General features: G+C 40.0%; 1 protein-coding gene across 2 annotated transcripts in view; it reads right to left on the bottom strand.

The window, feature by feature from the left end:
* Positions 1-15,448, bottom strand: part of NUAK1 (NUAK family kinase 1) — a 75,847-nt gene that overhangs the window by 19,968 nt on the left and 40,431 nt on the right. For both annotated transcript variants that reach the window (XR_013231390.1, XM_077339710.1), the window contains exon 2: positions 5,809-5,929. Coding sequence is in view for 1 of the 2 variants with exons in the window: in XM_077339710.1 (XP_077195825.1) it covers positions 5,809-5,929 (121 nt within the window). In the remaining variant the exon portion in view is untranslated. The remainder of the gene's footprint in view (positions 1-5,808; positions 5,930-15,448) is intronic.

Genomic DNA, 15,448 nt, shown 5'->3' with positions numbered 1-15,448 from the left:
TTAAATGATTTATATTACAGTCCTAAACAGGATTATCTCAGAGTATGTCCTGGTAACGTTAGCAACATTCACTTCCAAATATGGCACTTTCCAAAATGGTTTACAATCTTGTATTCTCACTTCTGCTACTCAAAGCTCAAGCCTTTAGAAGCAAAAACCTGGCAGATTTTGTGGGGCTTGGTGCAATACTCTCATTTTTTTGGGGGGGGGGGGCTTTTCCAGATGGCTACAATACCTCAAAAAGTTGTTTATTGTCATCTCTAATCCTGCATAATGGGGCACATATTCTTTGCTTCAATGGACCCTGGAGCAGATTCATATGAACAGGCATATTTATTCATCCAATACAGGAAATCCTTCTGAAGTTATTTCTACAGCACTATTTAGATTTTAGAGCATGCTGGTTCTTTTGTCATGCAGGAACATATTATGAAAAAAGAATACACTGAGTGTGAATTATACTTCATTTGGTAAATGATTTACAAATATTTAATACATGCAGTAGAATTCTTCTAATAGCTCTGCACACGAGCTTGAAAGACACTTATTTTCTCCGATCGTTAAAATCTCGTGAGGTACCAATAGATGGGACATTTTCTCAAGTTAGCAGGTCAGTAGAATATTTCTACTCAAAAGACAGAACTGCTGAGGCAGAAAAAGAGAAATCACAGCTTTGCCTTAAAGCTGAAATTTATGTTCTGAAATCAGAATACTACTGGAAAAGTCAACTTAATCTGCTCAGTTCTTAAAAATTACTTGAAAACACTTCCCTTCCAGCTGCACTCTCAAAAGACGGCCAATTACAGCCCTGTGGAGAGGATGAAATTTCTTCAGACTCAAAACTGGAGGTCTGGCTCTTATAGATAATGTGGATATAAATTCATTTTGATTAAGTTCTTGCAGCTAAAAATGCTGTGTGTATGTATACACACACACACACACACACACACACATTTGACTACCATTGAAAATGGGTGTTTGTGTTGACACTGATTTGAGAAATGCAGAGGTTAAACACCTTTAGCCAAACAAGGTCAAAAGGATATCATAATATGGATCCTGTTTTTAAAAAGCATATGTTAGAAATTCTGGTATAAAGACCTTCCATCAAAGGAATTCTCACACTAGGAGAACACCTACTAACAGTTTTCCAGATGTGGGATATACTTTTATCATGACACACATTTTTAGTGTTTTGATTTTCTTCTCCATTCTTAGAATCACTAGGGGTCACCTAGTCCAACCGTCTGCAGAATGCAGGAAATTCATAACTCTCCTTTTTATTTTGTTGTTTTGTTTTTTCGTTTTCTTTTGCTTCTCTCCTACCCCCTTGTCTTTCCCCCCATTCTCCACTAAAAAAACAAAATAAATAGTGGCAATACCACTAGTATAACTCATCTATTGTGGATCATGGTCAATCTGCAAGAATCTATCACTTTAGATTTTTAAAATTTTCCTGCAATTATCACAGCCAAAATAAGTATTTTTAAATGCAATAAAATGCCTAGAAGCGTAATCTGTAATGGTAGTTGCTAATATTCTCACACTCAGTTCACATTAAAACAGACAGGTTTGTGGACAGAGTTTAAAGATGTATTTCTTCTTCCACCGACACAGTACCTAAATTTGAAGAGAGTGCTGCCAATACAATTTAGAAACATTACCTTTACTAACTCACTACTTAGTTTTAGGAAGGAGAAGGGTGGGAGGGCAACTTCCTAAAGGCAATACCAGCAATCCACAGTTCTTTAAGCTCGGCTCAATGGCTCACTGAGAGGGGAGGGAAGTGTTTCCTGCAAATCTGGAATAGTGCTGTGTCTGCACATACAAGTTTAGGTCCACACCTTCCTCCACAATGATGGGCAGGAAGGAGATGTCTTCCTTTGGATTACTACCTTCTCTCTGGCTGGGTTTTTCCAGTTTAAAGTCAACAATGTAATTTTTCTGGCATGACTGAAGAGCTTCTTATCTTGAAGGCAGCTGTTCTGGCACAGTAGCTCCGTCAGAAAGGGAAAACAGCTCTTGCGTCCCTGTTCTCCTTGCTCTTCCCAATTACTGTCATGAAATACTGCTAGTGTGAATTCTCATTCTTTTCTCTTTTCTCTTTTTTTTGCTTTTTGTTGTTGTTGCTTTTTTAGGGTGAGGGAACAAGTTAAACCACTGATATTTTTATTTGTTTTAACATAATCCCTTTATTTAAGAAATAAAAACATTGATCAAAAATATTTAACTCAAAATATATTTGAACTGACATACATGACAGCTTCAATGGACAAATACACCACTAGACTGATGAATCAACAGCATGGTGTAGTGCTTAGAGTGACAGACAAGGAACAAGGAGACCCAAGCCAAATCACTACTCTGACATGGAAGCTCACTGGGTGTCCTTAGGCTGGCCACACTCTCTGTGTCTAACCAACCTCACAAGGTTGTAAGAATGAAAGGAGGAGGGCACAATGATATCGGAAGCTGCTTTGGAGCCTCATCAGAGAGAAAGATGGGTCATAAACATCTAAAAATAAGTAAATAGAAATCTAATAGAAATAAATATCATGATAAAAAGAAGGAGCTCAATGCAGGTTCGAATGAGGTGCTTGGAAAGCAGCCATCCTGCAAGAAAATAATGGATCCATTCAATTCATTCAATGACTATACACTGACTAGGTCTGGACATGGGTCCCGGTCATAGTTTTATACTCTTCCGGGTCAAAGGATTTCCTAGAGATAATGCTGCTCCAGACTGGGATTAAAATATGTGTTAAGGAACATTTATTGTTTTTGAAAATAGTAAAACTTGAGGTGCTACTGAGCACTATTGTGACACTAAACAGAACCACACATTCTGCTTCAAATGTGGTAGGAAAAGCTTCTTCCTTTCTACCTACTTTTCAATTTATAGGCTATGCAGGATTAGGCACACCAGAGGTGGTTGAAATTAACGGGCATTGCTAATTCTGCTTAGGATCTGACTGCTTTGAAGAAGCGCAAGTGCTTTTATTTTTGTTGTAATAGCCAAAATGCAGTTTTCCAGCAGACAGATTTTTTTTAATGTCAGCCTGCATTGAGAACATTTGCCCCATTTGCAACCCACATGCTGACACAGCACCTCTCCTCCTCTATTTCCAGATCCTGTTAAGAGTTTATTTAATAAAAAAGTCAGATATTCATCTCCTTTCAACTAAAGGAACATGCTTTTGAATAACTCAATATGTGATACTGTAATATGATTCCAAGCAATTCCTGTTTTAATCAGTCACATCAGTTCTCAGAATCAGGTTTCCATTAAGACTACATGTTTTAACTGATTTAATTGTTAGGTTAATCAACTAAAGCTTTAATTGCAGATTAAAGTATGCCCCTGATTAATCAGTGGAAATCAGACAGAAAGATGCAGCTCCAGGGAGGCCTGGCAGAGATGCCAGTTTATTCCAACATATGCCACATTTGATTAAGAGAAACTTTCACTTCTAATATGTATCCAAAAATAACAGATTTTTCACACTTTGGAATAAAAGGAATGATCAAGAATGGCATTTCCTGATAACAAGAGAAAGTGTGATCTTTTCTCCTTGTCTTCATAATAGCAGCCATCTCGAGGTTTTGCAAATATCCAAATATATTTAAATGCTATCAATTAAACCAGAATCGTGACAAGTGAAGCCGCCAAAGACATGCTCACGACTATGTCATTGGAATGCTATGCACCACAACAGTTTGTACTTGGCTATGGAGGCAGACATAAACTAAGCTAGAACCTCCTCGTGAACAGCAGTATTTTTTCATTGAATTTGGAAGTGATCGGCACTATAACAACCCTAGTATGCTGGGGTTCGAGTGTTGGAGTTGGAGCTGGAAAACCCAGGTTCAAATCCCCAAGTCTGCCATGGAAGCTTGCTGGGTGATTTTGAGCCAGGGTTCTGAAGATAGGGAAGTTGTGAACTGGGCAAGGAAGGGCGGCATACAGAAATAAAGTTGTTATTATCATCATCATCATAACATATACAATTATGTCCATACTTCTAACAACTTGTTGAATGATCCAAAGGCTCCAGGCAGAGCCCTGCCCATAACAGGAGGCTTTGAAACATTCAAGACCCAATCCCCATACTTTCATCGGCAAAGGTGGGGAGGTATTTAAGGTAGGGAGGTATTTAAAGGGGGGGGTATTTAAAGGGAGTGCACTGCCATGTTACAGAGGATCATGACAGCTGCAGGGCTCTCATGATCAGCTCTAATGCGGGGCCCCGCTCCATTTACGTTGGCAGGCTAGTGGGGAATGTTTAAAGGGACCATACCCCACATTACAGCTGATCATGGTAGCCCTGCAGGACTATCATAATCAGCTGTAAAGCTGGGACCCCGTTCTGTTTAAATGCTCCTCCCCTACTTGGCAGGCTGCTGTGGAACATTTAGAGGGACTGGGCCCCTGCATTACAGTTGACCATGACAGCCTGCGGGGGCAGTATGCTATTTGGCCTATTACACACAGTCCCTCTGCACTATCATGATCAGCTGTACTCTGGGGCCCCCAGTGCCTTTAAATGTTCTTCCCCTACCAAGATCTACTGTCATGCCACAAAAACTGCTTTTAGAATTGCTTTTAATCTGAGCCCTAACTTGGATTAGTCTAGGCTGGGACTCTTACATGGAATCATTCTTCCTCTGGAGACTTCTTTCTTTTCTACTGCTTCTGCAGTTTAGGGAACAACAGATAACCTCGCTGGTCTTTCTGCACAACTGGGGCAAGGACAGCAGCAACTATATAATTTTAGTCGGCCACCTCACCTGGAATGGATCTAACTGCCAAAGGAGGTTTCATTAGATTCTGTCAAGGCATTTTGACTTTCATGCCTCCTTCATTTCCTTAATTGAATGCCTACTTCCTCTCCAACCATGGAGACAGTTGATTCATGACTGGACAGCTGCTATTAGACTTGGTCTTAAATTATTTAAACAACTGTTAATTTAAATGTTAATGTTTTAATCAGAATGTTACTATTTATGGATCTTATATTTGATGTATATTGCCCTGAGCTGATTTCTGAAGGGCAGTATATAAATCTAATAACTAATAGTAATTCAAGGCTCCAGAATAGCCCTTGGCTTCCCACAATTGGTACATGACAACATAATGGATCACCTGGACTGAGGCCACTCTACTATCCCAAGGCCAGTGAGCACTTCTGTTTTGACACATGTTCTACTATTGAAACAGCTTGTATAGTGCTTAGTGGGGTTTGGCAGGATTATTTCTTGGCTGAGGCTTGATGGGAAGTTGGCATTAGTAGCATCAGTGTTCTGATAAAGTGCCTCTATGGTGACCACCTATCACACTTTCATCCGAACCAATCATCTTGCTAACTATATTGAAGAAGCAGAAATGCAGCAATGGAAAAATGAAACTCCAGTGGGGAACTGGTAGAGCTAAAAATTGCAGGGAAGCTACCCCTGGCCTGAGCTTCCCTCACCAAGTTGCTCTGTTGTTCTTTATCATTTTATATAATGTCTTCAGCTAGCAAAGTGGTTTGAGCACTCAACTTTGTTCCGACAGGTTTTTATGGTTCATAACAATTAGAATATCTGACCACACTAATCCAGTGAGGTGGAATTGGAAACAGCTTGGTAAAGACTTTCACTATATCATTAGTAGTGTACAAACAATTTTCATAATATTCCCAATAAGAACCATTCTTTACAAGTAGGTAGAAATTAAGTTCTACAGAGCCTCTGATGTAAAAGGATAGGATAAATTTAGAACTGAATGAGTAAATGGTACAGATGATGAAAAGAATACCAGTCACTAACCTTCATATATAGTGATGATATGAGGATGGCTGAGAGATGACATGATCTCAATCTCCCGTCTGATGTGAACCATATCTTGTTCATCCTTAATTTTGTCCTTACGGATGGATTTTATTGCAACCTATAAATTCAGGAAATTGATCATTACTCTTGGAACAAAACAGATGAAAATAATCCATTAGAAGAATTCAGAAAATAAATACAGATGTTAGATGTTGGAAAACATGGAATGAACAAAACAAAGCTCTGAAATATCCATAGGCCTTTCCTGTTCTTGCATTGACAAATGTTGTAAATGTTGCAGCAGCTGGTAGCGCTGTCTTGAGGGCTTTGTGTTGTATTTCATTTTACACCTAATACAATTTTTAAAACCTAGAATAGGTCTACTCATGATCCAAATGAAATTAAAGTGCTGCTATCTAATGGGAACAAGCTAACTCGTGACCTAAATCTACTATCATTCTAGATATATTTTCATGTATCACAAAGCATATGGGAATCATTTTGGTAATTCTTATAAGGAGAAAGGAGAATTCCCCAAATGATTTCACCTTCACTTATTGGAAAAGGAGAGCCCCGACTCCTAAACATATATTAAAATTAATATTATTAGTATTTAAGGTGCTATTGGAGTTTTGATTTATTTTGCTACAACAGTACACCTCTAAATTTTTCATCCATAAATTTTTCATCAGATCAATGGTCCATCTAGTCCAGCATCCTGTCCCATACAGATTGTTTCTGCACTGGAGACTTCATACCGGGCTGTAGGCTGAATTGGGGGTAATCTGCTCCTGAAAGGAGAAACATTTGGCTTGGTGCATCTTGTCCACCCCAGATTTGTGCTCCCGCACAGGAGCTGGGACAGTAAAGTTCCCAGTGTGGAAATGGTCACAGTGACCAACCAATTCCTCTGGAGGGCTAACTGGGCACAGAAGTCAAGGCGTTCTCCTGAAGGTTGCCTGCTGGCTCTAGGAGTTTAGTGCCTCTGAGTATAGAGGTCCCCCCCCCCACATTTACCATGGCTATTAGCCATTATTAAACATCTACCATGAAACAATCTAATCCCTTTTTAAAGCTATTTATTCCTATGAGCAATGTTGTATGGCATTATTCCTGTACATCCACAATGAAAGTTGCCCACAAAGACGATTGTAGTTTCAATATGAATCAGGAGACAATAAACTGGATTTTACTTATATATATGCACAGTGTATGATGATACCTCTTGAGTGGTCTGCTTGAAATATAATGAGTCAAGATTGATACAGATGAGATATATTTAAATAAGCGGAAGAATCATCTACTAGTGACAACAGATCTGATAACGGCTTCATTAAAGAGCCTTGTTCACAAGCTACAGTGAATATATAAACAAATATACTTGGCAATGAATTTGCATAAAGCAGCATCTAATTTAAACATGTAATAGAAAAAATTAAATTGCTAAACATTAAGAAATAAGGGGAGTAAAAACAAATACTGCTTAATATCCTTTAATGTTAATAGATCAAATATTTTGTGGGATGAATCTTAATTCTACACATCTGCGATATTCAGTTTAACAGCATGAACATACCAAAGTACAATATGTCTATCTGCTATAATTTCGTATCAGGACGCCTACTGCTAAAGCATGATGGCCAGAATCGTAACAGCCCTGGGACCACCAAGGACCAGTGGGAACGTCATCAGGAAACAGGAATTTGCCCCAAGAACAGACAAGCTCTGAGACGTGACAAATTCCTCATGCAGAAGAGGTCCATAGGACGCTATGTGAGGGGAGATGTGGAAGAACTGGCCAGTCAAGATACAGAGACTGGAGGGAAGAGGGGGTAGATTTCCACATTGTTTATCCAACTTCCACTATGATTTTGCAAATGCTTCCAACTTGTTCCTTGTAATATACACTTCATCATGAACTTTGCTATCATAAAGTTACCACAACAGTGCATCAGCAAAGTTAGGATATGTCAAAGGGAGTACATATAAGTTTGCAGAATATATGAAGTACACTTTCCCGTTCAAACAGAAAATAGACGAAATATGAGAATGCTCATGGTTCTCAAAATGTTTTAGAGCAGCTGAGAGTCAGTTAAGGTGAAAAAGAGAAACAGAAGGAAATGAAGACACTCGTCTGCTCTGTCCTTTCAAGTTTAGTATCCTTGAAAAAGAACTTTGGGTTACAGGGGAGGAAATTTCATTTCTACCAAACTTTGAGGCTGAACATAACAATGACTCTCTAGTTCTTATTACAAAAGAAACTGAACAATTTATATTAATCGGCATAGTTCTTTGAACCCTGCACTTTCACGTCCTTTGCAAATTTATGAATCATTGAGTAACCATATGCTTCCTGCATCCTTCCTCAATCATGCAAATGTTCATCTTCTCAAAAGGCATGGTGGGAACAGAGGAAACAATAGCCAATATTGCCTGTCAAAGGACAAGAATACAGATGGCCATGGAGATGAAATCAGCGGTATGACGCAACACAAACCATTCACAAAGAGCCAGGGCCTAACTATATATTACAATTTCCTCAGGTCCTCCCTGGGTCTGTATGCAGTCAGAGAGAAGACTGAAGTTTGATGCTGAGAGTTCATTTTCTAGACACACGAATCTGACACGAGTCCAATTGCATGTGAGAGATGAAGGGCTTCAGCTATCTCTCCCCACCCCTAAACCAGTACTGTTTTTTCTAACATGGAACAATCCCATCAGGGAAATCTAGGTATGCCCCAATAGTCATGGAGGAAAAAAAGTGTCTCTCATGACCAAACAGTGGAGATGGCTGAAGCCACTTCTCCTTTGGACCAGTACTTGCCTGGGAACTGAGTTTTCAGCATGTTTGCAACATACACTTAATCAAGAGGACCCAGAAAAGGCCTTCCATGTAATTATGCCCTGAATGCCCAAAAGACCAAATGCATGGGCAAATCCTTCTGCTTCTTTTTAGATTTTTCAAAAACCCCACAAACCTGAACTACAACACAATATCATCAGTGTAACAGAGCTCACCCAACTACAGAAAGCAAGAGTGATATTATAATAATTCAAATGTTCAGAAGGAATTTTTTTCCCTTTGGATTATCCTGTGGATGTTATTTGGGTTTGGTTGGTCTCAGGCAAATGCCTGATGGAGGAGCTCCCTTGCGCGGGCCCTGCGAAATCGTGGGAGTTCAGGCACGGCACTGATCAGGGAGCTCATTCCACCAGGTGGGGGCAGGACAGAGAAAGCTGTGGCTCTTGTTCAGGACCAACGTGCTTGTTTGGGTCCAGGGGTCACCAGCCAGTTGGCGGTGGTGGAGCGTAATGATGAGAAAACAGAAGATACTCTATTTGAATTGCAAGTTTCATTGCCTTTTAATTAATTTCCCAGCCAAATGTATGAAGCAAGTTTTGACCTCTTAATCCCTAAACTGTCTCAGTCCAGAGCATTTTTTCCAATAATAACCTCCCCACACTTCACAATCTATCAGTAAGGCCCAGTTCAGGACACCATCCCTTGTGGGCACTTGATTATTATCTTACAAGGGCAGGGTCTTTTCGGGGGTTTCTCAAATGATGAGGAATGCTTATGTGGCCTTAATATCTGCCTTTAAAAAATTCTGTTTTGAAAGTGAGAATTCCTCCACATGCAGCCAGCTGAGTGACCTTGGGCTCACCACAGCACTGATAAAGCTGTTCTGACTGAGCTTTATCAGGGCTCTCTCAGCCTCATCTACCTCACAGAGTGTCTGTTGTAGGGAGAGGAAAGGGAAGGCGAATGTAAGCCACTTTGAGAGTCCTTCAGGTAGAGAAAAGCGGCATAAAATAACATATTATTATTGTTGTTATTGATGGGGTTAATGTGCTGATTTTAACTATTTGCTTACAAGGCAATATATTTTTACCATCACTGTAAAATTTTTATTAGAGGTGAACATTACCAAAGTTATCCCTTCGGAAGAGATGCTTTTTTATTCCAAGCACAGGAAGGCTATAATTCTGTGCAGCAAGGTACAATTCCTTCCATTACACAGGGAACTGATCACACAGTGCCCAGAAATACATTAGTGTAAAACAAGGGTGATGCTAAGAGGGAAAGACAAAAAACTATACTATTCTCTTGTGGCACAGAGTGGTAAGGCAGCAGATATGCAGTCTGCCCATGAGGCTGGGAGTTCAATCCCAGCAGCCAGCTCAAGGTTGAATCAGCCTTCCATCCTTCCGGGGTCGGTAAAATGAGTACCCAGCTTGCTGGGGGGTAAACGGTAATGACTGGGGAAGGCACTGGCAAACCACCCTGCATTGAGTCTGCCATGAAAACGCTAGAGGACGTCACCCCAAGGGTCAGACATGACCCAGTGCTTGCACAGGGGATACCTTTACCTTTACCTATTCTTTCTTGCTTCTTACAGACTGTTTACACACTGGAGGTTTCATGCCAGGCTGCAGGCTAGAGTTTTAGACATGGCAGGTTGCCCCACCTCTTCCTGCACCCACACGGGGATTTAGCCTGGTGCTCCCAATTTGTGCTCCTGCATGGGAGCTGGAGCAGTGAACGGCCACAGTGAAGCATTGGCTTAAAGGATCAACCACTTGCTTTACAACATCCTTATATTAATGAGGATGGATGAATTTTTATGGCAAGGAAGGCTCCTAAACTAGAGGAACAAGCGTGTAAGCAGTTCTAAAGGAGTAGAAGCTTCAGCTGGCAAACAAAGCTTGATTTTTCTTTCTCTCTCATTTTGTTCACTGGGAGAGGCTGCAAGTGCACTCTGCATGAAAGGAGGATGTGGGTGGCTTTTGGACCAGCACATGCATTCCTGAGAAAAAAATAAATATAGACATTGATAAAACATTCCTTTTAGTATAAAATAGCCCTGCATTTGGCTCTCAAATAGAATTTTAGAAAGACTTTATTGTCAAACACTCAAGGGAGCAAATTCTTCAACGTTTAGGGTCAGAGACCGGTATCATACCATCTTGGGAAGGCGAGTCAGTATGCCTGGATCTTTACCAAACTCCCAACTCAACAAATAGGAGAATCAGTTCTGAAATTTTAATCCACTATATATTGTACAAGAACCTCAAGCCCTTGGGCGGCGGGCTGACGCGTCGGAGGCACTTCGCGCCTCCCAATGCATCAGGCCGCCGGCAAGATAGCAACTGCGAGCCACATTCCGCGCGGCTCGCAGTTACTCCCTTGCCGGCAGGACGGGAATCGACCGGGCCGATGGTCTGCCCGGAGGAAGGGGCCAATCGGCACCCTTCCTCATCCCGGACAGAGCCCGCCCGAACTCCTCCCACAAAGCCCTTACGGCTTTATTTAGTCCGCGGCGCCCGCAGCACCGTGGGCTGTGTTAAGATGATTCTATGAACAGCCCCCCCCCCCGGTAAAGTCTCCAAAGATAACTGTAATGGTTGGGCAGATTCACAATGGAGCAAGCAGTCCTCCTTAAGGTAAGCTGTATAAATCTTTAAAAGTCAATACCATCACCTGGAATTTGGCTCAGAAGCAAACTGAAAGACAGTGCAGATGCAGTAAGACTGCAATTATATAGTCGCTATAACCCACTCTGAACAACATACATACACACACACACATGCTGCTATAGGTCTGAAGAACCAAATAAACAGTTATTATCTTAACAGTTACACCCCTCTGAGACCACTTAGAAGGTATAACTCTGTTTAGGATTGCATTGTCAGAGACTGAACTGTGAATCTGGAAGTCCCTTGTTCATATTTCAGTCCTAGAATAATCATGCTGACCTACCTGATAGGAACTGTTGATACAGAGAAGCACTGAACCCATAAATGGGCTATAATATAAACGCTAAGTATCACTATATACAAGATCCAAATGCATTTCATCCTAACATCAAAATGCTAAGGGACTTGTAAACACCATAAATACCACTAACAGAGTTCTGTTTATGAATTTAAACACAAACATGTTCAAATGAAATATATAAAGAATATTTTCCAAGTTATACTTAGACTTTTCACTCCAGGAGTTTTGTAGCCTTCATTTGTTGACATTCCAATTATGGAACTAATTCAAGAGCCAGGCAAAATGGGCCTGTACAGTGTAAACCTCAAGCACCTATTATCTAATTTGAGCTATTTTAAATGAAAGCATTTGCTCTTCAAGCAGATTCCTGTCTTATAAAACAATTAATTTATTCTGTTGCTAGAAGAGTCAAAGTGCACAGAAGTTTGGCTAGATAACTATGTTTGTTAAGCCATGCATATCAACTGTTCAAGACAGCATGTATCCAGGTATGCTGAGAAAACCCTGGCAGCTCCTGTGGGAACCTCAAAATACTGTTCATGTTCTTCTTTTTCATTGCAACCCCTGCAGATCACAAGAAATTCTGCCTTCTGGAAACACGAACATTAATCAGAATTGAATCACCAAACTGAAAGTTTTATTGCTCAGTGATGGCCAGAAACTCAGAAAGTTCTATATTCCTGAACTGCCCAGATGGTCAAGCATCAAGTGAGACTTAGTAAGGAATTAGAAAGGGAATTGGTAATGCTTTTTCAAACTTCAGTCCAACTTGATTTAATTCTGTATCCGTTATTTATAAACAATGCAAAATGGTACCATCAAAAGAAATCGTTTAAGAAGTTTAGTCTGCGTGATTGGCAGACATTCAAGGCAGATGTCCAAGCCATCACAGAAATAATTTAATTATTATTTGAAAACATGTCTAATCTAGGAACAACAATTTGATATAATTTCAAATACTGCTTATCTTCAAAAAAGAAAAGAAATAAGAGGAACTATGGATCCTTTTGATGGGAAAATATCACTATTATTGAAAAATTGCACGGTGGCATAAAAGATTTTTAAAAGTAGTTTTACAGCAGTTTCTTCATTGTGCATAGATTAGAGATGTAAAATTAATTGACATTTTAAAGCTATGAGGAAGAAAAAATGGAAAAATTGAAAATACAGATTGAAAATCCCTTGGTTATTTTGGGAACATAATATGCTATGTTCATAAACTGGCTTAGCATAAAAGTATTATGTTTCATATATTTTAAAAGTATAGCTTATTCAGAAAATAACAAATTGAACTCATTTTTTATTTTTTTTGTTACAAATGGAACTACAAGGTCCTGAAATGTAAAGAACACCAGAACTATAATGAACCTACTTTCTAATAGTCTAGTTGAGAAGACAGAAACAGATCCACCAACTATACCAACTAGATGAAGCCCATAAGCAAAAAAGAAACTGAAACCTATTTCCTTCTCTGGTAGCAACTGCAACACACCCTAGAACAGCCTTTTGCAACCTGTTGACTGTGGAGGAGCCCCTGACATAATTTTTCAGACTTCGGGGAGCCCTGGAAGCGATGTCAGCTGGCCACATCTCCCTGCCACACCTCGCTCAGAAGTGACATCACCACCAGCATTAACAGACAGGCACGAAGAGGACTGAGAGGGGAGAGACAGGAGGCAGTTTAAAGGGGGACTGGGCATGCAGGTTCTCCCCCCCCCCTGCCCAGTCACAGAAACCACAAGAGAACTCATGTTTGGGAGGTGGAGCAATGAAGCAGCCAGTTCCCTAGCTTGTGGCTGAGTCCACTAAGGCAGGAGGGGAAAGGCCACAGACTCCTGGTTGGGAACCCCTGCCCTGGAGACAGAAATGCATCTTTCTCCTGTATTTGAGAATTATGTCTTCAGTATTTTTTCAGTATTTCAATTACATTCCAGCATTTGCTTATCCTCAGTGTACAGGAACTGCAATGATTTGATACTTAACAAAGTTTTTACATGAAAGCTTTCATGTTACATATTTTTTTAGAAATAATATTCAAGATTGAAATATATTATTATCACTGAAAACTAAAATATTCCAGAGGGGGGCAGCTTTGGAAAGAAATGGAAGAAACAGTCCCCCCCCCCAATTTTCCTGTTCTCAGTCCCCCCCCAGGGGGACTTGTTCTTGTTCTTTAGATTCTATTTGCTTTTATTTTTAAGGTTACTTGTTTGACATTTCCAAAAATGAATTGTCTGTTGTCTGACACCAGCAGTTATATCATGACACAGAAAAAATAAGTATCTGTAAACAGCGCTCGCCATCTACATATTTGGCTAAGGCCTTGGTGGGCGGAGAGTGGGCATGGCCCGTCCGGGTGAGAAACAGGCTTTGAATCTAGTATATATATATATGCCATCGTTCTTTAGAAATAGGTGTACAGACCTATTGCACAGAATCCATAGAAACTACAACAATCTATTGCAATCTTTGACTCCCCAGTAAATCATAATTAAAAAATTATTTTTCTACAACTGGAGCTGATTTATTGCTACTGTATTCTTGACTCTAAAAAATGCCATCCTCTGATACACTATCTATAGATGGTAATTATCTTTAGATATCCACAGATGATAGATATTGATAGACATCTATCTATAGAAGATAAATATCAAAGTCAATATTTATTTGCATAAACACTCTGTGCTTGCAGGGAACCAGGGTGATTTTACTTTTATGTATTTCTATTGCCTATTGTCAATTTTTCTGATTTTATGTGCTTTTATGTAATCCACCTCGAGTTCCCTAAGGAGGCAGGCAGACTATAAATGTAATTAATAATAATAATAACAACAATAAGAATATTATTTTCCTATTAACAGTGGTGAGTCAGCAATAGAAGAGGAATTAGTGACTGAATAAGAGGAAGGTTTCATCCTTACTGTTGCATACAGACTCAAAAGCCAGTGATGCAAAACTAGAGGATTTATGGTGCTCTTACATAAGGCAAAGGATGGGAGGTACATTAGTAACACCCTTCCTCCTCTCTGCCGTCACCCTTATGCAGTAACAGGATCTATCTATTTCCTGAGCACTGACCTACGGTCAGAATTACATCCCCTCATTGTTTGATGCCTGCCATACTCTACTGTACAAATGCAGCTTTTCATATATATATATATATTTCCAACATACCCTTTAGCAACAAGTTCCTGGATGAATCAATTATATGTTAGTTTCTAGAAAAAATACCATCCCATCCTTCAGTTAATTTATGTCTAATGGATTCTGCCAAAAACAGAAATATGATTAGTATTGGAGTGGACACCAGCCAAAACACTGTACAGCTGAGGGAGGCGGTGCGGAATCAGGGCGACAGCTGTGCCATGGGATCGCCAAAAATCGGACACAACTGAGAGGCTGACAACAACAAAGTATCCAACAATACTTGATAGGAATTGAAAAATTTTCAGGTTGCTAGTCTACAGGTGTTTATTGGGTGGTCTTCTGTGCAGTCACACTAGGCAACTGCTCATGTGCAGGCTAACCACAGGGATGTGTGATGGCACAGATTATCATCAATTACCATTGTGATGGGCCAAATTACACAATATAAAAATTAACGCTGGGAACTGCACCCTTGTATTTCAATTAGATGGGAGTTCTGCACACTGTTGGTGGGTTTTCTTAGGATTTGAGGTTTGTCGTTTTTGCTGGATATTGAGACTGGATGAGCAGGAGCATTTCCCAAGGCAGATTTAGTGGAATAGTTTGTATCCATTGAACTCAAGGAGACATGCAGCTTTGGATTCACAGAAAGCAAAAGGTTCCATGGACAAAACTGTGGGAGTTTTGATTCCAGCCTCACAGCCAGAAGAA

Source organism: Paroedura picta, chromosome 5 (assembly GCF_049243985.1).
Source record: "Paroedura picta isolate Pp20150507F chromosome 5, Ppicta_v3.0, whole genome shotgun sequence".
Lineage (NCBI taxonomy): Eukaryota > Metazoa > Chordata > Lepidosauria > Squamata > Gekkonidae > Paroedura > Paroedura picta.
This window is presented reverse-complemented; position numbering and strand designations above follow the sequence as displayed.